The sequence below is a fragment of the Musca autumnalis genome, unplaced genomic scaffold, assembly GCF_047663935.1.
Source record: "Musca autumnalis isolate F117 unplaced genomic scaffold, ASM4766393v1 scaffold_3, whole genome shotgun sequence".
Taxonomy (NCBI): Eukaryota; Metazoa; Arthropoda; class Insecta; order Diptera; family Muscidae; genus Musca; species Musca autumnalis.
The window spans coordinates 23,515,402-23,542,193 of NW_027411866.1; the positions used below are offsets into that span (position 1 = coordinate 23,515,402).

Sequence of the window (26,792 nt, forward strand, 5' to 3'; positions counted from 1 at the left end):
AAAATTTCATCCGATGAACATTTTCCTATAGAAAAGTTCATTCGATGAACATTTTCCTACAGAAAAGTTCATCCGATGAACATTTTCCTATAGAAAAGATCATCCGATGAACATTTTCCTATAGAAAAGTTCATCCGATGAACATTTTCCTATAGAAAAGTTCATCCGATGAACATTTTCCTATAGAAAAGTTCATCCGATGAACATTTTCCTATAGAAAAGTTCATCCGATGAACATTTTCCTATAGAAAAGTTCATCCGATGAACATTTTCCTATAGAAAAGTTCATCCGATGAACATTTTCCTATAGAAAAGTTCATCCGATGAACATTTTCCTATAGAAAAGTTCATCCGATGAACATTTTCCTATAGAAAAGTTCATCCGATGAACATTTTCCTATAGAAAAGTTCGTCCGATGAACATTTTCCTATTGAAAAATTCATCCGATGAACATTTTCCTATTGAAAAATTCATCCGATGAACATTTTCCTATTGAAAAATTCATCCGATGAACATTTTCCTATAGAAAAGTTCATCCGATGAACATTTTTCAATAAAAAAGTTCATCCGATGAACATTTTCCTATAGAAAAGTTCATCAGATGAACTTTTTCCTATAGAAAAGTTCATCAGATGAATTTTTTCCTATAGAAAAGTTCATCCGATGAACTTTTTCCTATAGAAAAGTCCATCAGATGAACTTTTTCCTATAGAAAAGTTCATCAGATGAACTTTTTCCTATAGAAAAGTTCATCCGATGAACTTTTTCCTATAGAAAAGTTCATCCGATGAACATGTTCCTGAACTGTCCGCTGAACTTTTTCCTATAGAAAAGTTCATCCGATGAACACTTTCCTATAGAAAAGTTCATCCGATGAACACTTTCCTATAGAAAAGTTCATCCGATGAACTTTTTCCTATAGAAAAGTTCATCCGATGAGCATTTGTCTATAGAAATACTAATCCGATGAACATTTTCCTATAGAAAAGTTCATCAGATGAACATATTCTTATAGAAAAGTTCATCAGATGAACTTTTTCCTATAGAAAAGTTTATCAGATGAACTTTTTCCTATAGAAAAGTTCATCCGATGAACTTTTTCCTATAGAAAAGTTTAACCGAAAAACATTTTTCTATAGAAAGTTCATCTGATAAACATTTTCTTATAGAAAAGTTTATCCAATGAACATTTTCCTATAGAAAAGTTCATCCTATAGAAAAGTTCATCCGATGAACTTTTTCCTATTGAAAAGTTTAACCGATAAACATTTTTCTATAGAAAGTTCATCTGATAAACATTTTCTTATAGAAAAGTTCACCCAATGAACATTTTCCTATAGAAAAGTTCATCCGATGAACTTCTTCCTATAGAAAAGTTCATCCGATGAGCATTTGTCTATAGAAATACTAATCCGATGAACATTTTCCTAAAGAAAAGTTCATCCAATGAACAATTTCCTATAGAAAAATTTCTTGGATCAACATTTTCCTATAGAACATTTCACCCGATTAACTTTTTCTTATAGAAAACCGTTTCCTATAGAAATAAAAAATGTCCATCCCTGATACGTTTGTCTCAATAACTGATAAGTGATTTAATTCAGTAATACTTCTACTATTATTTACTGACGTTGTTGTTGTTGTTGCTTTTGTTTTCGTCCAGGTTCCTGATAAGATATGCGATACCCTCAATCCACCAAGCAAAAAAAAAAAAACAAACCATGAGAAACACTAGTCGATGGAATGTCATAAAGAAAATATCGTTCATCGCACGGTTGGTTGTTTGTTTCGAAACAATTCCCTATCTTCACACGAAAATATGCCGGTAGAGTAATAAATCCCTTATGAAGAGTCAGAAAAAAAAGAACAAAGTGCATAATAATAGATACAATTTTACTGTGATCTGCGGTGATGTTCTAAAGTCCAGATTCCCATATAAAAAGTGCAACTGTTTTGCTTCAGTGATTAAATAAAGCAGAATAAAAACAAAAACGCGGAACGTCTGGAAACAAACAAATACTGGCTACTGGCCACTTTGCTACTGTCTCGAGTGCAATTGTGCAGTTGAGTAACGGAGAGTAAGAGAGAAGAAAAAAGAAGCAGAGGATATAAATATTTAAAAGATAACAAATTCCAAGCCACTGCTGGACACAAACATAACTGACCGCAAAGTTATTGTTGTATACATTGGCTTTCGTGCATATCGAACTTGGTAGCCGCCTTGCCTACCACCCACCGCCATAACTTCCATCATGCCTGATGGCTGGCTCTTTGTTTGATTAGCACTTTTAGGGTTTTGTTCTCCGCTTATTGTTTTAACGGATAACTCACTCTTCTACTCAATGGAATTCTGAGAGAGAGTATTTTTTAGAAATCAAAACTATGGAGCCAACGTATCGCAATTACACAAACATCAACTACACAAGTAATCAAGATGAGCCTTGGTTTCCTAACAATTCATCTCCAACAATACAACAATTACCACAGGCCCGCGAATCGGAAGGCATGCTTATCGCTACAGCAGCATCGGCAGCCAACGAACGTAGAGGCCAAACGAAAACCATTATGAATTGTTTGCGCGATCGTACGCCCAGCAGTAGTTATACTCGTTCCAACAGCCATATAGCACGTGCCAACGGTGGTCTGGTCTCCTCTACGTCCAGGCAACCACCTGTTCTCGCCCACCGGGAACCGCGTCCGCGACCCATTAAACTAACCTTACTCAAAAGTTCAAGCACTCGTGATCTTTCTCGCCTCTTAGAATTGGAAACACCGCCCCTACAAACATCCTCTTCGACGGCGGATCTTTTAAATATGACTTCTAGTCCAACGACATCGTTATCATCATCAACGGCAACAACGACATCCACTCAGTGTTCCGGTTCATGTAGGCAAAAAATTCAACGACTCGAACAGCGTATCAATGATTTGGAATTTCAATTGAATCAGCAACAAGTTACTGCCATAGAGATGGCCACACGACTGGAAGAGTTAAATAAGAAATTTCAGTTATTCTCAAAGGAAACGGAAATGCAACAGCAGCAGCAACAACAACAGGGTAAACGTAAAAAATCTGCCTCACCACGTTTTGGAAAAAAGGAAAGTGTTAATAATGCGGGGGTTTCAAGTGGTGGAGCAGGAAATGGAAGTGGAAGCGGTGGTTCCAGTATTGTAATGCAACCCTCGAAATTGGTGGCCTGGATAAAGTTATCAAATTTTTGGAAACAACGACCCAGCATTCAAACATTAAAGGAACAAAATATCTATAATGGTAAGAAGAATAAATAGGTGATAATAAGCAAGTAAAAAAAGTTAAGTTCAGGGCCGGCCCGAACTTTTTATACCCCACAGCATGAAATACCCTGAGCTAATATGGAATTAATTAATTTCTTTTTTTTTTTTTTGCGAATGTACCTTCCCCGAAGTTAATCTGTCACAGGAAACCATAAATGTCAAATTATAGCGAATTCGGTCAGAAAATGTAGCTAAAAACGTCAAAATATCTCTAATCGGGCGGTATCGTTATATGGGGACTATAACAAAACGTGGACCTATGTCCATAATTTTTGGTGAAGTTTCTTGGTCACTGGAAACTCTAAATATCAAATTAAAATGTATCTTATATCGCCAAAATGGCTGAAATCGGGCGGTACCTTTATATGGGGCCATACCAAAACGTGGGCCGATATAGCGCATCTTCGAACTTGATCTAAGTTCAGCCCGAAGACACATTACAATTACAACAGACGGACCGACGGACATGGCCAAATCGACTTAGAATTTTATCGGGGAGTTTGGACTTGACGCTTCAATTCCAAAATTATGGATTTAATGCATTCACATACATAATTCCAGTTTTGTGGGGACTCCAACATTAACTGGATTATGTTTTCTACACTTATTGTACTTCCAATTTGCCACTCCAAGTTCATCCTTTCCTAATTAAACCTAGGAATACACAAATAAGATATGGCTGGGATCCTCTACATCTTCTGCGCAGTTCGGGCAGAAGGGCGAGTTATCGAGTCCAAAGCGGAATAGATACGACCTAAAACATCCGTGCCCACTTAGAAATTGGGTTAGATAGAAATTTAAATCGCCGTGTTGTCTGTTACACCAAGTGTCAACGTTGGGTATTAGTTTTTGCGTCCACCTGCCTTTTGTTGACGTCGTCCATCTGCTCTGCCACTCTTCCATGGTTTGACTTGTGACTGCCTCCACGTCACCAGCATTTGTCGTTGAGCGACGAAGCTCAAACGTGCGTTCCGCTTGCTTTGCCAACAGATCAATCGGCGTCATTGCTGCAATAACAAACGCAGCATTATCGGATACAGTTCTGTATGCACAACACACACGAAGTGCAACAAGCCTATACACAGAATTTATCTTCGCACAGTACGATTTGAATCTTAACGATTTTGCCCATATTGGTGCTGCATAAAGGATTATATTTTTGATTACTCCTGCTAACATCTTTCTGGTCAGATACTTAGGACCCCTCGTATTTGGCATGATTCGACATAGCGCTGCACATGTTTTACCCGACTTCAGCTTTATGTAGTCGAGATGTTGTTTGAAGGATAGGCGGTTATCTATCATAACTCCCAGATATTTTAAACTTTCTGCAGTTCTTATCACACAGTCGCCAATTTGGAGTTCAAGATACTCCACATTTTTGCTTCTTGTTATTAGGATGGCTTCCGTTTTGTGTTCTGCTAATTGCAATCCCCTTGAGTTAAGCCAAGATTTAACGACGTGGATGGTGGCTTCTGACACTATTTTCGCCTCTCCTATAGTCTTTGCTACTATTGCCAAAGCTATATCGTCCGCAAAACCGATTATATTGGATTTTTCTGGTAGTTTTAATCTTAGAACCCCATCATACATAATGTTCCATAGCAGCGGTCCCAGGACAGACCCCTGTGGAACTCCTCCTGTGATTTTTTGTTCTTTGACTCCTTCGTCTGATTCATATATTAAGACTCTTTGTCGAAAGTAGTCTTTAATTATAGCTACTAGGTAAGGTGGGATGTTAAGGTGAATAAGGGCATTCACGATGTTTTCCCAGTTTGCTGTATTGAAGGCATTTTTAACATCCAGGGTTATGATCACACAGTATTCTTTTGTACCCTTCTTCCAACTCCTGCCATCTATTGCGGTTCTTGCAATGTCAACGACCGTTTTTATAGCCTCCACCGTTGATCTATTCTTCCTGAAGCCGAATTGCATTTCGGATAAGCCCTCTGTAGCTTCGACATGTTCTTGCAGTCTATTTCGTAGAACACTCTCCAATAGCTTCCCAAATGTATCGATCATACATAGGGGCCGATATGACGATGGTGTGTCAAGTGGCTTCCCTTCTTTTGGTAATAGTACCAACCTTTGTCTTTTCCATATTGATGGGAAAGATCCACATTGCAAACAGGAATTGAACAACTGTAGCAGTTGATCGCCGCAGCATTCAACAACTTCTTTAACAACAGCATTAGGAATGTTGTCTAATCCAGGTGACTTTGAATCCTCGAATTTAGAGACGGCTGTCATTATCTCTGTGAGATTTACAGGTGGGAATGTAAAGCATCCACCGGGGTCGAATGTTTCCCAGGATGTTACATCTTGGTGTGGAAAAAGGTTGTTTACTATATTTTTCAATGTTGCAGCTTCTGTGGGTGCGCTGTTTTTGAAGATTTTCAGCTTTTTGGTCACTAGTTTATAAGCTAGTCCATAGGGTTGATTTTCAATCTCATCGCAGATGCGCAGGAAACAATTGCGTTTGCTACGGCGTATTGCAACTTTAAGCTCCTTCTTATTCTCTTTGAGCGTCTGGTGATGTAAATCATTATCTGCTCTATTACGAGTTCGTATGAATCGTCGTCTGGCTCGGATACAGTCTTTGCGTAGTTCAGCTATTTCGTGGTTCCACCAATACACTGGGGATTTATTTGCACCTCGCTTTCTCTTTTTCATCGAAGCGTTACACGATTGGGTTATGTTTGTAATCAGTTGTTGCGCCATTCTCTCTGGGGAACCATTTAATGTGATGCCTTCAATTGATCGCTTGAATATCTCTCTGTTAAAGGGAATTTTCTTCCAACCTGTTGGATTCTGGTCGCGAGTACTTGCAGGTGCAGGTTCACTTAGATCCATTATTATGGCATTGTGGTCGCTATGGGTATACACATCTAAAATTTGCCAGGAAAGACGACTATATATACTAATACTGGCAAAGGCAACATCAATAACACTGTGCAACAAAATGGAGCTCAAAGTCTGGGGGGTGGAAAATTCCTACTGAAGATGAAAGCCCTTGGTGAGTATATACAGAACCCCGAAGGACAGATTCGCCGTGAGTCGAACTTTCGCGATATGGCGTGATGAATATTTTGCTGGAGACCCTAAAAGCCATCTGGAATCAGCGTTATATCTCTGTTCGCTGTTGCTTAAGCATATATTTAAGATGACATGTCTTCAGTGAAATCAAATGAGGATTTTTTTCGTAGAACATTTCGACCTTCTAACTCGCTTCCTTCAATGTCCTTTTCGTCCTTTATTTCAAGAACCGTAATAAAAGTGGCACAAGATGACCTTTTTTCAGCTTCGGAATATTCTACAAAAATGTCGCTCGGAAGATTTTAGGTACGGTTCCCAAAGACATAAAATCGGTAAAGTCTTGTTTAAGCGGTCGTTTTTCACTTTTACCCGAATCTTGCTCAGACAGCCCTATATCTATATATTTCAATATATTACTGTTAACCTATTGATGACCTAGAATTCTCGCAGTCATTAAAACAATTGTATCCCGTTTTGCTAAGCACGTTAATTTCATTATTTTTTGGAATAAAGATCCGGATATCCGAATTATGGAACCGATTATTCTGATATTAAAACCGAATTTTTATCCGGTTTTTATGAACCGATTAACCGTATATGTATATCATTAGAATGCTATTAAGATTGTCAATCAGATATGATTAATATGCATTAGACATTTTCAGCGGCTTTGGTGCTGGAACAAAAAAAAACGCATTTTTTAACCGTTTCTTAACGTTTGTAAGGATACATTTCTGTGCGTGAAAAAAAAAAATTTGATCATGACCTGGAGGGTGGAAAATTCTTTTTGTAGGTGAAAGCCCTTGGTGAGGACATACAGAACCCTGAAGGGCAGAAACGCCGTGAGCCGAACTTTGAGTTATGGCGGGTTGAATTCTGGGATGGTGACCCATTATTGCAAGTGTAAAAAGTTACGTAACTGAATTTCAAGTGGGTTTAGGGTTCTACTGGGACAGTATGTGCTGAGTCAAATCGATTTAAGGCGATTTCTGTAGAACATTTAGTGTCTTACTCTTATCCTGTTTTGTTGTTTATGTCCTTGTTGTCGAAAAAGGTATAAAAATATACTTTAAAGAAAAGGAAAGATGCAATTTCGGGGTTAAAATATTAAAACAAAAAAAATTTCATTCGATTTGGCTAGGGTATATCACGAAAATAATCTTACGCCGACATAGCACATACTGTTCCAGTAGAACCATAAACCAACTTGAAATTCAGTTACGTAACTTTTAACACTTGCAATAATGGGTCACCATCCTAGAATTCAACCCGCCATAACTCAAAGGTTCGACTCACGGCGCATCTGCCCTTCAGGTTTCTGTATGTCCTCATCAAGGGCTTTCACCTACAAAAAGAATTTTCCACCCCCCAGGTCATGATCATAATTTTTTTTCACGCACAGAAATGTATCTTTACAAACGTTAAGAAACGGTTGAAAAATGCGGTTTTTTTGTTCCAGCACCAAAGCCGCTTAAAATGTCTAATGCATATTAATCATATCTGATTGACAATCTTAATAGCATTCTAATGATATACATATACGGTTAATCGGTTCATAAAAACCGGATAAAAATTCGGTTTTAATATCAGAATAATCGGTTCCATAATTCGGATATCCGGATCTTTATTCAAAAAAATAATGAAATTAACGTGCTTAGCAAAACGGGATACAACTGTTTTAATGACTGCGAGAATTCTAGGTCATCAATAGGTTAACAATAATATATTGATATAAATAGATATACGGCTGTCTGAGCAAGATTCGGGTAAAAGTGAAAAACGACCGCTTAAACAAGACTTTATCGATTTTATGTCTTTAGGAACCGTACCTAAAATCTTCCGAGCGACATTTTTGTAGAATATTCTGAAGCTGAAAAATGTCTTCTTGTGCCACTTTTATTACGGTTCTTGAAATAAAGGACGAAAAGGACATTGAAGGAAGCGAGTTAGAAGGTCGAAATGTTCTACGAAAAAAATCCTCATTTGATTTGACTGAAGACATGTCATCTTAAATATATGCTTAAACAACAGCGAACAGAGATATAACGCTGATTCCAGATGGCTTTTAGGGTCTACAGCAAAATATTCATCACGCCATATCGCGAAAGTTCGACTCACGGCGAATCTGTCCTTCGAGGTTCTGTATATACTCACCAAGGGCTTTCATTTCCAATAGGAATTTTCCACCCCCCAAAATTTCGGTTCACAGTGTAATTGAACTTCCGCCATTTCGGTTAAATGTCGGACTGGTTCCTGAGTTCATTATCAACACATCAAGTCGGGCAAATGATTCCAGTAGTATTCGACCCCTCTCGTCGGTTCTTGGACTCCCCCATTCTGTTGCCCACGCATTGAAGTCGCCAGCTATAATGATTTGCTTCCATTTTGAAGCATCATTAGTTAATTTATCCACTATTCTCCCATACTCCTCAATGTCATACCTCGGTGGAATGTAGCAGCTGTATATTGTTATACCTGCGACCGTAGCGCGAACAAACCCCGTCTCTTTTAATATGTTTTTCATTGGCTTCTGTAAAGACCAAATTGCAGATGTTCCAGTGATATAGCTTGACCAGCTATCTGCCTTTATATTTCTATATTGTTCACTGATTATTGCCAGGTCTATATTTAGTTCCTGGATTGTTTGCCTTAATAAATCTTGCGCAGCTTCACAGTGATTTAGATTTATCTGCATATATCTCATATTAAGGTCTTGAGTTGACGCAGCGTTGGGGGCATACCCTTGACCCAGTTACATGTTTCGGGTTTGCTTTTGTGTTTTTACACAGTATACAACATGGGGGCTTCGTACATGAGGCAATCTTATGGCCAGATTCCCCACATCGGAAGCAACAACCTGAGTTGTCATTTTCACCTTTCAGGCATCTGTAGCATCTTTTTGGCATAAGTTTTGGACGTGTTCGGCAATCATCCCATCCAATACGTAGTTTCGGCCCTTCTAATATAATATTTGCTAGTACTGAATTCAAGGCAATTGTGGCAGTTTGAGTACCTCCATATGCTTTCCTCAGTGACTTTATAGCAGATACTTCCACAGAACTAAATTTCTCAGAGACAGCTTTGACTGCGTCCAGTACATCCTGTTTATTTGACACCTCATCTATGTCTTTTATTTCTAAAAGCACTTCTTGTGTCAGCGATCGAACTTCTGCTGTACTTCTAAGCACCTCCTTAATTGCATCGCGGAATTCGTTTGTATGCTGATGCGACGGCTTATTGAGCTCCAGTATCAACTCACCCTTCTCTGTTTTTCGAACGTTTTTGACATTTTCTCCAACAACTGCCAATTTTAGTTCTCTCTTCACCTGCTTAAGAATGTCCGTATACGACGAGTCCCCACAGGTTTTTATTATCAGCGCATCCGATTTGATTGGTTTCATTCTCCGCTTAGCTTTCGGATGTACTTTCTTCCAGTCATATTTCGTTGCTTCGAGAACCTGATCCCCTGTGTTTTTGAGCATATCTTCAGAGAATGCTTCTGCTGGCTTATCCTCTGTTTTCTTTTGGGTAGCTTCTTTCTTCTTCTTGGTTTTACTCTCCTTCGTGCTTTGAGTTTTTGGACCTCTTTTTAGTGCTGGAGTGCTAGGTGTTCCCAGTTTTTGAGGTTTTATCCAGGCCTTCGTTTGGGTCTCCTTGTTATCCAACTGTGCATTCTGGCAGTTTGCAGGTACTTTATTTGAGTCATCTGCTACTTTGACAAATAAAGCCTGTAACTCACGCGTCATTGAGGTGATATATTTATGTATGTTTGACTTAGATATTACAAAATCTGCCAACTGCGATATTTTCAATCCAAGTTTTCTTATCCTCTCGTCTAAGGGAGACTTACTATTTAGCTCTTGCCCAATTTGCTTATTACCACCCGATGATTTCATCGTACCGAAACTCCGTCTGAATGGGGAGTCTAAACCTCCTGCCTGTTGTTGATTTTCCACTCTTAACTCCGAGCAGCTTCCCAAAGGGGTTTCATCTACTCCAATGTTTATTCTGTTTGTTTCTTGAATATCTGTCATGTTTATGTTTCTTGGTCCCAACTCAAAGCCGCTATCTCCGCTCGTATAAAGTGTAGACACGTCTTGATCCCATGGGTCCCTATTTCTAGGTCCATGCGAGGGTTGACGAGAGACCCTTATGAGGTCTCCCGTTTAGAACCAGATCCGTGTTAATCGGGAATGTGCATCCGAACCTACACTGCCAACTTAATGGGACGAGCATTGAACGTACTTTGAGACTTGCCAGGTTTTAACGGGACGGAGGCAGTTGTGGCATTAGCCTGAAAGCCATTTCTGTAAGGTTCCACCCCGACATACTCAGGTTCCAGAATCGTAGTCCAGTAATGTCATAATCAAGATCGTGCTGGCTTGATCTTTATGCTTTTCAGCAGGGTTTCATGTTCCTCCTTGTATAGGTGTTTGACTGGGGAAACCACGGAGTCATCACCTCCTTTTCAAACCTCTCTTGAGGTGTACCCCTATGGTGGAATACATAATTGTGGGCGGTATTCATTCGCCCCGACACAGGGTTTCATAAAGCACTTGTACTATTTTAGTACGCTCTCCACACCTGCCAAGACTAGGGTCCACGGGGTCGTTACTCCCGTTATCCTCTCCTGAAGATTCTTATTCCCTTTATTCCCTTTCCATATTAAAATATATATTGTTGTATTCAGGACAAACGGACCTCGGCCTATACGGCGTAGTACACTCCTCTTCGCCCTATCAATCTCGTGGTGTGGTTAAAATAACGCGCGCTCCTCTTCGGATCTGTCACTGTAACATTGTTCAAATTAACAGTCGTTCCATGATCCTTCACGGGTTGCCTACAATTTTCTTTATTCTACTTTAATCTGATTTTGGTTATACGACCAGCAGGTATATGACGAGCCGTTGCAGCTGTAATGATATCCAGAAAACTTCTTTCAGGTACCCGAGGATCTGAGGGTGGGCAGCTATCTGAAACGGTGATTGGTAAATTCTCTGAACCCTTGCCAATCAGCTTTTCCATGATTCAAAAAAGTATGGCAGTCAGAGGTTAATACGTCGGGTGGTCTACTAATGGAGACGATGATTGTCATAGCCAAGTGAAATATGATGGGTATGGCAATCTCCTTTGTTGTTGTTGTTGTAACAATGTTTGTTATTATGTTTGTATGTTCGTTCTTTTGTTCAATCTGGCTCTGGGTCTATCTCCAGTTCCAGGAAAGTGGCTGCTTCGATGGGACGTAACCACAGATCCACTGGAGTTAGATTAGTAGGGTTAGCTGGGCAGTTGAAAAGGTGTTTTGTGTCGTGCGGGCCCATGCCACATACTGAGCAGATGTCCTGCACGGCGCGGTCGATTTCCGCCCAATAAGAATTAAGGCGACTGCAATATCCCGAGCGTAGTTGAGCCAAAACTACTCTAGTTTGTCGTGGCAGCTGACGCTCCTCAGCTGCGATAGATGGGGGATGTATTTCGAGGACTTAATTCACACTATATCTGCTTAAGGCCTTGGCAACTGCATCCGTGTGAATACCATTTAAACCTGTTTGATACGCTTGTTGATCTAGGGGTTCTCTCCTGTACCGTTGGACCACTCCCTCTACAGCATGGATATCCTTCCTGATCTGCCTGTATGTGACGGGCCTACCCACAAGATGGTGATTGGGATGGCTCACACGGTAACATCCAATCAGGTACTGCAACGAAAGCATCTCATTGTGATGCTTTACTGGAAGAATCTTTGCCTCCTCATGTTGATGGTTCACTGAAGATTTGGCAAGTTTGAATTTTTTTCCAATTCGTATCACATAATCTCGGGGACCAGACTGGCGCCGCATAGCTTACCACAGACCGACCTATCGCGTTATATGTGGTCAACAAGGTTTCTTTATCTGCACCCCAAGTGCAGCCGGCTAGGGACTTGAGGACCTTGTTCCTACTTTCCAGTTTGTCGCAGATAGCTGTGGCGTGCGCGCACGACGTGAAAGTAGTGTAACCCCTAAAATGTTGGGGCAATTTGTGGTCGGAATTCTGCTACCGTCGACCACGACATTCAATTCTCTTCCAAACTGCGCTGTCCATGTGGTGAACAGAGTGGCTGTTGATTTTGTGGCGGAAATCTGCATATTCCTCGAATGGAAAAAGGTGGTAAGATCGGTTAAATAGTTGTTCAGTCTCTCACAGATGTCATCAGGATAGGTACCCGACGCCAGGATCGTGCAATCATCGATCTCGATGCCGTCTGGAGGGGGGCGGAATACAGGAGAGGTAGAGGTTAAACAGTTCCAGAGATATCACCCCACCTTGGGGAACTCCCTGTTTCACTCTACGGGGTTTGGACTTCTTGTTCCTGAATTCCGCGTACGACTGGCGTCCACACATATAATTGACTATCCAACGTTTCAAGCTTGGCCGGAAGGTTGTCTGCTCAATGTCCTCAAACAGCGTGGAGTGCCTGACTGTATCAAAGGCTTTTGATAAGTCAAGCGCCACCATCACTGTTCTATCGCACGGCCGTCTCTGGTTGAGTCCTTGACAAATATGTGTGGTAATGGCGTGCAGCGCAGTTGTCGTGCTGTGCTGCTTACGGAATCCATGCTGATTATCGGCAACTTGATAGCTATTTCTGATACTGGGGAGGACTAAGGCCTCAAGGGTCTTTGCTACGGGCGACAATAGCGAAATCGGCCTGTACGATTTACTTTTGCTGGCATCCTTGCCGGGCTTCCGTAGTGGGACCACCCTGCCCATTTTCCAGACTTCGGGAACAATGAGGGTAGATAGCGACAAGTTGAGAACTTTTGTGAGATACTCCACTCCCGGCTCATCCAGCTGCTTCAGCATTACCATGGAGATTCCATCAGGGCCCAACGCTTTGGATGATTTAGCGTTCCTGATGGCATTGGCAACATCATCCATTGTAAACTGTGGTGGTTCCTCCTCGGCAGGAAGAGATCTGATGCGACGTAATACTCTTCTCTTCGCCCTGTCACTCTCGGGGTGCTCGACAAACTGTCGATTGAAATAACTTGCGCACCTCATCGGGTGGTCTGCTAATGGAGACAATTATTTTGGAGAACAGAACAGGTGACACGATGGTTATGACTGGCGAGCTGTGACACTCTATTCTAATTCTGGTAGGGGCGTCCTCATTGACGTAGATCTGTCAATCTGCTCAGCCAGCGCTGTACCTCTCTGGTTGTTCCGAGGGCCGAATGCCACATGCGCATTAAAGTCCCCCAGGACCAGACGATTATGACCTTCCAAAAGCGGGTTAATGTTAGGCACGTAATCTGAGATACAGCTATTTCTCGGCGGGATGTATACGTTCAGCAACTCTATCTCGGCAGTTCCACACCTGACTGCTACTCCCATACATTCCATGTACGGGTCATTAGAAACAGGCTCAAGCGAGATAGGTCTGTATTGGACAGACTGGTGCAATAGGAAAGCTAATCCCCCACCTTCACTTCTGGTGCGATCTTCCCTTAGCACATTGTAACCATCACAATGTTATAAACTACAGTTGTTGTTGAGCTTGGTTTCTTGCACCGCAGCGACCATGATGTTCTTCCGACTCATGAAATCTACTATTTTCTCGATCTTTCCTCGGAGTTCTTTGTAGGAGTGCCTTCGTTAATCGTGCAAAGTTTAGAGCTATCAAATTGCTCGGCCAGCGCTGTACCCATTTATGATGGGCATTGATGTTCCTTAGCACCAAACAGTTATTGACATCCAGGCATATAACACAGGGAACAACTGTGCATCGGTTGCATTGGCGGTATGTTTACATTCCCACACTTTACTTCTACCCCCATACATTCCATCTGTGGGTCACTAGAATCGAGCTTCAATGAGATAGGTCTGTACTGGACTGGCTGGAAGACAAGTCCTCCCACATCCGCTGCTTGTGAGATCATTTCGCAAAACATTGGAACCATCGCAACGTTACAACCTACCGGCACGGATCAAAAGAGCTCGGAACAGGCTTTTCGGGATATATGGCCGATCCGATAGTGAACAAATATATGAAAACAAACGAATAATTGTTTAGGTGACGACAGAAGATTCCTCTGAGTCAATCCGGTGCATAGTAACGTCAGCCGTGGAATTATGTCGAAGCGCGTGTCACCAGACAAGGCATCCGTATGATAAGATGGGTCTCACAACAGTGTTATACAGCCAGTGTATAATAGCTGCATTTAATCCACAGCTTTTCCCAATCGAATTCTTACATGAATATAGTGCAATTATACCTCTCTTCATCCGTTCCTCTTCCATCTCAATTGTGAATCCAGGATTGTACCTAGGTATTTAGCCTCAGGAGATAGATGTAATTGCACTCCATCTAATGTTGGTGGTACGAAGTCGCCGAGCTTGCGCTTTCTGGTGAACAATACCAGTTCTGTCTTTGTTGGATTTACACCAAGGTCATTTGCGGTGGCCCAACGGGACAGCTTTGATAAGGCTCTTTGCATAAGCTCCGATATTGTGCTGGATCTTAGGGTAAAAAGGGTTAAGGATCTGTGAAAAACTTCCACTTATGTTAGGTTAGCTAAAGGGTTGTTTACACCATCTATCAATGTCATATGAGCTGTCATTTCTTTCAACAATTCGACATTCTCTATGTTTGTCAAAAGTGACGTCATCCATACAACTTTCAATTTGTGCGTTCATACCTACAAATGTTATTTTCGTATGACATAACCTATAAATATAAAAACAGCTGTTTTTGTCATTGTTTACATTTATTGTTGAGTTAAAAAATTTGCGCAAATTTTAATTTTTTTTTAATTTTGGTTGAATGAAAATGAGTTTAACAATCGGTGATAAAGAAATACATAGCTGTGTCCACTATAATTTCAATGATGTCTACAATAAAAAAAGAAACAAGAAAATAAATTGAACAGGTAAAATTTTTTTGAGAATGCCAGAAAACAACTGATAAATTTGTGTTTACATACGAGAATGCCGTATCAAATAGAGCGCTCCCTAAATGAAAAATTTACATATGAGTTGCCAAATCATTTTGATAGATGAAAATTTTCATAGTGGTCACACTAGCTTTGTTCCCGTACTTTTTAATAGTAAAACTCGTAAAAGAGAGAAATAGAGAAAAATTGTTGTAACACCAAAGGTTTTTTCAAAAAGTTCGGGAACGCAAAAATGGAAAAAACGCCAAAAAAAGCTGGAACAAATGTCAAAGTCGGCATACCAGCCAATCAGACGCCGGCACCCATGTTACTATTTTTTACACGCACAAATTTGTCGGCATTCAGCGCCATTTTTGTTTAAAGAGAAGTGAACATTTTACAACTTTTCTGTGTACGGGAACGCTTTTTCGAGTAAAATGTTAAAAGTCGTAAAAATTTTAAAAACTTTTTAGTTCTGGAACACAGCTACTATGTGTACAACATTCGCAGGTTGAAAATTTGACATCTCATACGACATTGATAGATGGTGTAAACAGCCCTTAAGAGGTTATTTTTAGCAGTTACATGAATGACTTATCGATCTTGTCCATATTAGAAAACCACAAACTACATCTTGTGTGCTAAATCTGTGAAAAACTCCAACTTTTGCTGTGGTTATCATTAATCTAAAAAAATACAATCTTTTTAGGTTAGGTTAGGTTAACAAAGGGGTTATTTTCTACGATAACATGTAGAAAATTATATTTCGATTTTGTCAATGGCTACAATTTTGAAAAAATGGTAACTTATTTAAAAATGTTGTTGTGGTTTTTAAAAAATAGAATTGCAAGTAAGTGATTCAATTATTATTATATTTTTATAATCATGAATGATTATAAGATTATTAAAAATATCTTGTGACAAATTGGAAGAAAAAGCAATATCAGTAATGAGTTTGTTAAATGCGAAACAATGTTACCTAACCCATAAAATTTAATATTTTTAATTTTTTTCCAGATATTTTTAATATAGTAGTTTTAATTTGTTCTTCCAGATGAACCCTGTTTTGATACCGAAATTGAAATGGTACTAAAGGATGAGCTGCATGGTACGGTACCAAAAATTGTAGTCGATTGTTGTCAACTGATCGAAGATAAATATCGTAAATCCACTGAACCTGTTGAGGGTATTTACCGGCAATGTGGTGATTATAATAAAATGCAAGCATTACGTTTTTCAATAGATGCCAATGATTATAATGCCTTAAGGCAACCGAATGTGGATATACACACCTTGACGGGAGTGCTGAAATTGTTTTTAAGGGAAATTAAAAGTCCCCTTATATCGACAAATGAAGCTAAGACATTTATTGGGAAACCAAATCAGTGGGGTATGTAGAAACTATGGAATAAATCTATAGATTCTTAACTAAGTATCTTTAATATGTATATGTATTGCCTTTCTTCCATAAAAGTGTTAACAGAATTACCCAATAAACTGGAAATCTTGAGAAGACTGATACGCTCCTTACCGGAAATCAATAGAGATACCTTGGAATACTTATTTGCTCACTTCAATAGGTAAGAAGGGTTACAAAACTTTAAAAAAAGCTTAAATGTTGTAAAGTCTTGGTCCACAATAGAGTAATTTCATTTAACACTTCATGAAATTAGGTGTTCTTACATCGAGTTCCCCACTGCACCAATTTCATAATATTATTTTACTATGGAACTCGATCTAGGGACGCATAATTTCATAAAAATTTCTAAATTAATTTTCCATTGTGATTTTTGTTTTAATATTTCCAGACTCACCAAAGTACCTTTGCAACACATTAGCGCCGAAACCTTGGCCATTTCCATAACACCATCCATATTCCACACGGTTCAACAAGGAGCCCGCATGCAGGACATACATGCCCTCCTAAAAGAAAGTGAAATTTTATCAGATTGTGTTAAAATCATGATTGAATATCATCAGAAAATATTTGAGTAAGTTGGAAAAATTGTTTGTACCATGTTCTTTTCTTTAACTGAAATTGGTTTCTTTTCAATTTGTTTTCTCCCCCATCCCCTTACACTTTTTACAAAATTATTAGATTGCCGTCTAGTGGTAGTTTAACAAATCTAATAACACAATTCAATAATCTACCAATACCTTTACCACGTTCCCACACCGACAAAACAACAGCAACAACAACAGCCAAAAATAATTCATAATAGAAAATCTTTATACAAAAAAAGCATGTAAATTTAAATGACAAAATAGAATGGAGTCTTTGAGCTAAAAACATAGGCATAAATGTAAAATTTATACATTTTCCCTTCTAAAATTAACGATAAACCTCAATAATCTAAACCTCCAAAGCCAAAGACTTCATTCTGTTTGTATCTTAAAATGTATCCATCCTTGTATAAAAAAAAATATATATGTATTTGTTTTATTATTTTAGATGTACAGCCGATCGCAAACACCAAAAGAATCGCATCAGTGTTAAAAATCTTAAGAAGACTTTATCCCATCCAGATTTATTATTTCAAAATCTATTTTAAATAAATACACACATATTTTATATATACGTAATATTCTTTTTTAATACAAAATATTTATTATAATTTTATTTAAGTATATAACATTTAGTAATTTTTAAAATAATTTAATAATTTGTACGTAAATAAATAAAAAAACATAATTGAATATAACCTCAAAAATCCCTTAAAGGTATTTAACGTTCTTATATAATAGTTTCTAAATGGAAATAAATATATTGTAAAATTTATTAAAAATCATTGATAATTGTTTCCCACTTAGCTCTAATATTTTGTTAATATTTAGTATACATATCCCAGCAAAATAAATTGGAAGTAGTGCAATGTAGACTAGTGCTTGGTTTACATTTACGACATCCACTCGATTTCAACTGTCAATTCCTTTGCGTATACGTCAAATGGAAACTCATCTGAAATCGATTCGATTTCATTTGACGTTTGAGCAATGGAATTGACAGTTGAAATCGATTGGATTTCGTAAATGTAAACGTACTATAGTTCTCCGACGGCATGTTTAGATGCAGTTCAAACGGAGTCGTGAAAAAGGCACTCCGTTCGATACATTTTAGTTGTGTTCCTCTACTTACCTGAGGTTACCATTTTTAACCTGCAAAGCGTTCCTTAACCCCAAAAAGTGGTAAAACTGGTCGCAATTTTTAAGAGAGTGAGAGAGGAGAGAGCTCATATGTATGCCTTTCTCTTCTACCACAGGCTACCAGCAAAACTTCTGCAGGTAAAATGGTAGAACTGATTTTTCGACTTTTGTTTGACGATTATTTCACAATGAAGCAAACAAATAGACGAAAAATAGAAGAAAAAGTCGAACGCTGAGAAAACTAAATTAAAAACTGTGAAATAAAAGACGAAAATTGATTTTTTATGTTTCTTTCTGACATTGCTGCCAAATCTACCATTTTTTCGTTCCTTTACTTTTCTGGTGAAAATGTTCATGAGAGAGCAATTTTGAGTAGTTTTGACACTTTTCTCTTTTACCACTTTTAAAATTAAAAAAGTAAAGGAACAAAGCTTATATGTCTTGTTCCTGTCGGAAAAGGTCGTAAGTCCACAAAAAGTGAAAATTTGAGTACGAAAAGGTCGTAAGTCCACAGGAAAAGTTATGTTTTGATTGAATACTTCAGCTAATGTGGTTCAGATATAAACGTCATCCACGGTTGGGGTACATGGCAACTTTGGACTTTGGATAATCGAATGATATGTGGCGGAGCCAAAGGACCGAACTTTTGCAGAAAAATCTGATAATTTTTTTTTAATAATTTAACCCCCTGCATTTGTATCTATATAACAATCTGGTTTAGATTGTTCAGGAAAACACAAGTGAGGATTGATGTAGACTGCCAGACGGACACATTGTCTCATTGTGATCTTATCTGATAGTTACATAACGTGTTAGAATGGAGATCACCCCTTGTGATCTTATCTGATGGTTATGTAACGCGTTAGATTGTAGATCACAAACTGAGCGAATTTATTATAATTTCTTCTATTTAGGTCAGCCATGCACGCGTCTTTACGAAAAAGTTAACTACAACTCTCTTTCCCATACAAAAGCCCAAAATAGCATTCTCTTCTTGTGCACCATTGATTTAGGTACTGAGTATGAGAAGTACGTAGTAGTTACTAGTACAGAGTTATGTAATTTAGTAGTAAATAACAATAATAAGTTGGTTTACAAGTGGTCTGTTCCTTTACTTTTGAAAGTGGTAAAACCGGCAAAAGTAGCAAAAGTTGTAAACTGCTCCCATATAAATTGTATGGTGTCTGAAGTAAAGGAACGCTTTTCGAGTAAAAAGTGGTAAAACTTGAAGATTCTTGCACGTAATGGGTACTTTACACGATATGTTTTTTACATATGAGTTGTCACTTTGCATATACATTTTGTATGGGAGAAGTGACAACTCATATGCTAAAAACATATCGTGTAAAGTACCCATAAAGGAACAGAGCTAAGAGTAGTACATAGATTAAAATATTTACATGGTTGCATTTTGTCAGTTAATTTTAAAATTCAATGAATCAATCACAATAGAAAATTTAAATATTTACAAACTCACAATGACAAACTGTTACTATTGAAATGTAGATGGCGTAAAACTGTAATTACTAAACTATGGATTGCTTCAACTATTTTTTGTTCGTTCGTCTATATTTGTAATAATTTACCCCCAGTTTTTATACCCTATACCACAATGTGGAAAAGGGTATAATAAGTTTGTTTTCCCAAAAATTCATGTAACGCCGCGAAATATTCGTCGTAGACCCCTCATGTGGTATACCAAACTTCATATCTCGACGAGATAAAGCGATTTAGCGATGTGTGTCCGTCCGTCCGTCCGTCCGTCTGTCCGTCCATTAAAAATTGTAATCAAGCTAGAGGCCGCAATTATGGACCGATTGTCACGAAATTTAGTATGGAGGTCGGGTTTGGACCAGAATAGAACTGATTAGTTTTTGGCGATGATCGTGAAATGTTAAAGGGATCCCAGCGAAAAGTTTGCCTCCAAAGAGGCAGTTAAATGATATGTACAAGTGATTTGGAAGTGCATCAAATTATGCATTTTCACTCATGATTTTTACAAGGGAGTGACCCCGGAAAGAGGCACTCCATTGCACCGCATTTTAACTGACCCTTTGGCATTGCATTTTAACAGAACCTTTGGCACTGCATTTTAACTGACCCTTTGGCATTGCATTTTAACTGACCCTTTGGGGTAGAATAGGAGGCAGTCCAGAGCACGTGTTTTGAATAACAAAATAAAATGCATTTATTATTTGTGTAAAACAAAAATATTAATAACTTTATTAAATTAACATTATGAAAATTCTCTATTGAATTCAATAACAAACATGTGTGTTCCTTCGCTCTTTATTTAATCCAAGCTTAAGTGCTTTTGCTTCTTCTGCTAAATGGGTTTGATATTGTCTTCCCATCACTAGTTAAGATTTCGACATGTACTCCAACAGCACCCCATTGGGAAATTTTCTTCTCGTGAGTTACCGGAAAAATGTTCACAAATTAAATATTATTTAGTTTGTATTAACAAATGTTTGGAAATGTTAACGCGATTATCTCTTTTATTCCGCTGCCTGTAGAGATGTATAAACTGATTTATGTACATGTAGGGATCTCTAACAACTGCTAATAAAATGTAGTGAACGGAGTGCCTTTTTCACGACTCCGTTTGCACTGCATCCGGATGCTGTTAAATTGTGAGGAATTGGAGTGCCTTTTTCACGACTCCGTTGAACTGCCTCCGGATGTTGTTAAAATGTGACGAATGGATGTGATTCTTTGGATTGCATCCAAATGCGGTTAAAATGTGAGGAATGGAGTGCCTTTTTCACGACTCCGTTTGAACTGCATAAAAACATGCCGTGAAAGAACTAGTCTACATTGCACTACTTCCAATTTATTTTGCTGGGATGAAATGGACCAAAAACAAAATTTTTGCTCGATTTTGTAGCCGCTCTGTAGGTCGCAATAATAGTCCGATCGGCGCGAAATTTTAAACGTAGTTTTGGTTTGAGATGAAGAAGTAGCGTGCAAGTCAACGGTATGATCGGATAATATTTAGCGGGTTAAATTGATCAAAACTTTTGTGTATACATTTAAATAAAAGTTATCATTTATCAAAAGCTAGCCCGGAAAGCTAGTGCACAGGGATAGTGGTATAGGGTATCACATGGTCGGCCCCGTCCGACTATAGTCTGTTCTTACTTGTTGTAACTTATTTTTGTTCGTTCATCTATATTCGTAATAATTTAGGCATTCATAGCTCAGCCCCCAGATGACATACACATCTAATTTTTCGTATACCCGTTCCATATATCATTAATGATTCCTCATTTAAAAATCAGCGCTCTACATTTGCGCTAAAGCGAGTAAATCGATCTACAAAATTTGACAATTCGTGTGAGAAGAATAAAAATTGTTACAAAAACTGGGGGTTAGGCATCCATAGCTCAGCCAGATGACATACGGACCTAATTTTTCGTAGACGCGTTCCATATATAGTTAAGAAATCCTCTTTTAAAAATCAGAGCTCTACATTTGCGCTGAGGCGAGTAAATCGATCTACAAAATTTGACAGTTCGTGTTAGAAGAATAAAAATTTTTACAAAAACTGGGGGTAATTATTTATTTTGCTAGGAAAATGTATATTTGACAGGTATTTTGCTTTATAAGCACACTGATTATGAAAGCTGTACTCCTGGCCTTTTCATTGATGTATGTTACTCTTGTGCTCGACATTGAAAATAACACATGAAAATATTTTAGCTTTTAGGAGAGAGCGGAGGTGAAGGCGCTCCCTTTCTCCCTTCTTATCTATAAGTTAAAAAAAAAAAATCATGAAAATTTTCATAGTCTGGCACAAGAGTATTCTAATACAACGCATATTTTAAAATTTGTAAAAAATTTCAATTTTTTATTGTTGTTTTTTTGTCGTTTATCCTATTTAAAATTATATGTGATGCTTACATGTAATAAGTCCTTTGTATTTTGCAAAATAAAAAGGTTGATGTTTCCCCTGATTATATAGCAAAGCAAAGTAGTCCTTCATAATCCCGAATCGTAAGATTACACATTTGTATGAAGTATATTCTTCAAATACACGCAGAGAAAAAATATTTTTCGCTTTTGTTGGAACAAAAATATATGTTTTGGTTCCAAAAATGTATTTGTTTTGTTCAAACATTGTAATGCAAATCCAAAAATACCATCTTTTGTTCCAAACATAGAAAACAAAACAACTTTCGAATTTCCGCAATATTGTTAAAATCGTTAACAATACCGATTTTAGGAACTATCATAATCTAATTTTGTTTACAAAAAGTATTGTCAATACAGAAAACCAGCCCAGAAATTTTTGATTTGAGTGCATATACTTCTCATATACACTTTTCGCATAACTTGGATATAAATGTCGCGTATAATATTGCAATCATTGATGAACACAAAACATGGTTTGCTGCATTGGCTGACAACAAAGACAAACAAAAAGCCACAAGAACCCACCACAACATAAGGAATAATTAAACACCATAACAAACATGAAAAGGAAAGAAGAATGAAACAAAACAGAAACAAATAAAAATAAGAGTCTCACAAGTACATACACACAAAAACAAAGGTAAAGGCAGCATGTCATACAAACACACCACAACTCACCAAAATTGTTTTTTCAACACGGCATCGAATAGCGAGAGAAGAGAAACAAATTTTCGAAGAAAAGAGAGAAATATTGTTCAGTTGACACAAACTATTTTTGGATTTACAATACTACATGAGGAATCCAACAATATGTTAACAATACATATTTTGCTCTTGGAATATTGTTGGATCAAACATATTTTTTTCTCTGCGTGTATATTCGAGCTGGCCGATGATGCAAAAGTGACGGATCTGTGCGGTTTTAAATACATGTCCAATTGAGATCAATGGTTTAAACTGAACTTTTCGGATCAGTGGATGAGTAGCCTCAAGAAATTAATAATGGAATAACTGCATTGCAGTTCTAACCAACATATACATGTGGCAATTCCGTTATTTAACCGTTACTTTAATTTCAATAAATGGAAAGGTCGAAAGTTCTTTTCCATATATTTTTAAAGCAACTTTACCGAAATATGTCCTGAATGAATTAAAATATGCACCAAAATCTAAACATGATATTGAACTAAACATGATATTGAACTATAAATATCCTCTAGCGGATTATGGTTACACTACAAGCAATTACAACTGCGGATCCCGGTACATATTTTGCTGAAACTCTATTATCTGACCATGTAACATATTTGACATCAGTGGAAAGGTCAAGAGTTCCTCTTCTAAATATAACTTATGTGGTTGGAACATATCTAATGTTTCGGTCCATTTAACCCGTTTATTATTATCTGATCATGTTTAATTGTAAGCTTATTGTTTGTCGTAAACATAAACCTTACTTAAAATTTCGCCCGATCACACGATCATTGTGACATCCATTTTGGTCCATTTTACGATCATCACCAACAAATAATGGGGCATCTTCTGGTCGGAACTTGACCTCTCCACTAAATTTCGTGACGTTCGGTCCATAATTGTGGTCTGAAGTTTTTATTACAATTTTTAATAGACAGGCGGACATACATAGTTACTTCGCTCTATCTCGTCGAGATATGAAAAATGACATAGTGCGTCAACTCAACTTGTTCCCGTATTTGGGTAATACGGACGCTCAGAGAGCGTTGTTTTGGTAGGTTGGTGAAATATTTGTGTACGTCCCGTCGTTATTTAGTTTTAGCAGTAAGACATAACAAAGAAATAGTCCCAATTTACATTAGGCCATTTTACTTGCGGCAATTGTCAGTTTGTGGGTGAGAGAGGGTGTTGAGAGGCAAAGGGTTACCATATACCTCACCTCTCTCTCCATCAAACTGAGAATTGCCGCAAGTAAACTCGCCTTATGTAAATTGAGACATAGTATAAATCATTCGCAGTTCGCTCATACAGAACTATAGCTTTGTTCCAGAACTAAAAAGTTTGTACAATTTTTACACATTGATGCCCTACACCACTGTGAATAGGTAAAATATATATAAGGGAGCTAAATCCAAATGTGAACAGATTACGATATAATTTGGCACATATATTTCTAGACCACACACCGTCGCACATTCCAAATTTCATCAAAATTAGACATACATAGCGTCTTTGGTGCATCAAATACCTTCAATCGTGAGAAAATATATATGGGAGCTATATCCAAATTCAAACCTACTTCGATAAAATTTGGCACTCTTATTTCTAGACCAAATTCCGTCACACATTCCATATTTCATTGAGATCGGATATATAACGTGTTTCGTGCACCAAATACCAAAAATCGGCCAAAAATATATATGGGAGCTATATCCAAATCTTAACCGATTTTCACCAAAAGCTATAGCGTTCTTCATTAGGCTAAAATGATCTTCCCCAATTTTCAGCCAAATCGAACAATAAATGCGACCTGCACGTTGCGAACGGACGGACATGCATAAATCGACTCAGAAAGTGATTCTATGCATATCCCTAGAAGGAACTATGGGTCTATCTATTTTCCTTAGGCATGTAACATACAAATCATGGCACAATTACCCAGGTAGTGGCATCGTAAAATTTTGAATATGTTATGTCAAAACTTTCTTCATGTTGTTGGGGAAATTACAACAAAAATAATTTTTTTATAAAGGGATTTGACTTTTCATATATTCATATTCTGCCATGATACAAATACACTAACACATACTACCCTTCCCAGCAAAAAATTTTGGAAGTTGTGCAATTGGAGTTATGATTTCACATCTTTCGATGTAGTCCAACTGAGTTATGAAAAATGCACTCCGTCCGATACATTTTTTTTAAGCAGTTACTGTAGAGATCCCTACAGAAGAAACAGTTGGTTGATCCCTACACATTTCTTCAAAAGTAAACAAGAGTGTATACATTTCGAAGAAATTGTTATAAAATAAAGAAATAACAACTTAAGTTGCGAGCATTTTTGCGGTAATTCACGAGACGGAAATTTTTAATGGAGTGGATTTGGAGTCTAGTGGAACTAGTAATGGAAAGGCAACTTAGAACAGCTTTAGGATGATGAAAGAAAACGGAGGAAGTAAGCTCAAATGTGATTGAATTTAATGGATTTTTTTTTTAATTTGTGTTTATGTAATAAAGTTCTTTGTGTTCTTGTTTTACACAAATAATAAATGCATTTTATTTATTTTGGGATATTTCGCAATGGCTTGCATTTTAATTGCATCTTTAGACTGATTAAAAATGCAATCCGAAGAATGCATATAAATTCAATCCAAAACACTGCATCTTAAGCCGTGATTTGGATCGAAAATAGAGTGCATCCTAGCTGTGTGCTGTGGAAGCAAAATGGAGTGCATCCTAGCTGCGCGCTCTCTTGTAAAATTCATAAGTGAATTCATAGGAAAAGATGTACTCCAACGGCAAATGTACTGTACACATGTAGGTATTCAACTGCATTCACGCCCAGCAAAAAAGTTTAGAAGTAGTGCAATGCAGAGTTATGATTTCAATACATCTTTCGACGCAGTCCACACGGAGTTATGAAAATGCACTGCGCTCGATACATTTTGGAAGCACTCGCTTAAAGATCCCTAGCCAAGCAAGCCAATTTTTTGATCCCTACAGTCGCAGTCTTTTTTCTGAACACAAGAAAGAGTGTTAAAATTCTAAGAATTTTTTTTATAAAATAAATAAAGAAATACAAAACTAAAGTTATGAACTTTGCTGTAATGCACGAGACGCAAATTATTTTTGAAGTGGAGTTGGAGTTTTTTGGAAATCTAAACTGAAGTGGGAGGAAAAATGAAAAACCATTTGGATGATGATGAATATCAATTTTGATGTCATAAGCAGACTAGAGGAAGCAAACTTAGTTACGATCAAATTTAATGGAGAGTTTTTATAATTTGTGTTAATATAATAAAGTTAATATTCTTGTTTTACACGAATAAGCAATGTATTTTATTTATTTTGGGATATTTGCAATGGCTTGCATTTTATAGCATCTTTAGACTGCAATTAAATACAATCCAAAATACTACATCAAAGGCTGTGATTTGGATCGAAAATGGAGTGCATCCTAGCTGTGTGCCGTGGAAGCAAAATGGAGTGCATCCTAGCTGCGCGGTCTCTTGTAAAATTCATAGGTGAATTCATAGGAAAAGATGTACTCCAGCGGCAATTGTTCTAGTGATTTAACTGCATCCGCGGCTGCAAACTTTTTGCTGGGAATGTTTATTCCTGTTTGGTGTATGTGTTTTCATCAAGCGAATGATAAGAGCCCGTGAACGATTCTGATCCGAATTATTGAACTGGATAGTGTACTATGAACTAGATTACTAAACTAGTTCAGTTAAAAGAGCTGAGCTATTGAACTAGATCTTTCAAATGAACTAGATTGTACAACTCTATTATTA

At 37.7% G+C, this 26,792-nt stretch overlaps 1 protein-coding gene across 2 annotated transcripts; it reads left to right on the top strand.

Annotated features, from left to right (window-relative positions):
- Positions 1-1,606: 1,606 nt before the first annotated feature.
- Positions 1,607-17,941, top strand: RhoGAP16F (Rho GTPase activating protein at 16F). Of its 2 annotated transcripts, XM_073979617.1 has the most exons (6): positions 1,607-3,272; positions 16,301-16,636; positions 16,721-16,826; positions 17,055-17,237; positions 17,345-17,492; positions 17,699-17,824. In XM_073979617.1, exons 1-5 carry the CDS (start codon positions 2,384-2,386, stop codon positions 17,463-17,465), a joined length of 1,635 nt encoding a protein of 544 aa, XP_073835718.1. In that variant the 5' UTR covers positions 1,607-2,383; the 3' UTR covers positions 17,466-17,492; positions 17,699-17,824. The 2 variants fall into 2 exon arrangements, with proteins under 2 accessions (XP_073835718.1, XP_073835720.1); XM_073979619.1 differs by lacking the exon at positions 17,345-17,492 and having other exon boundaries at positions 1,738-3,272; positions 17,699-17,941.
- Positions 17,942-26,792: the final 8,851 nt, after the last annotated feature.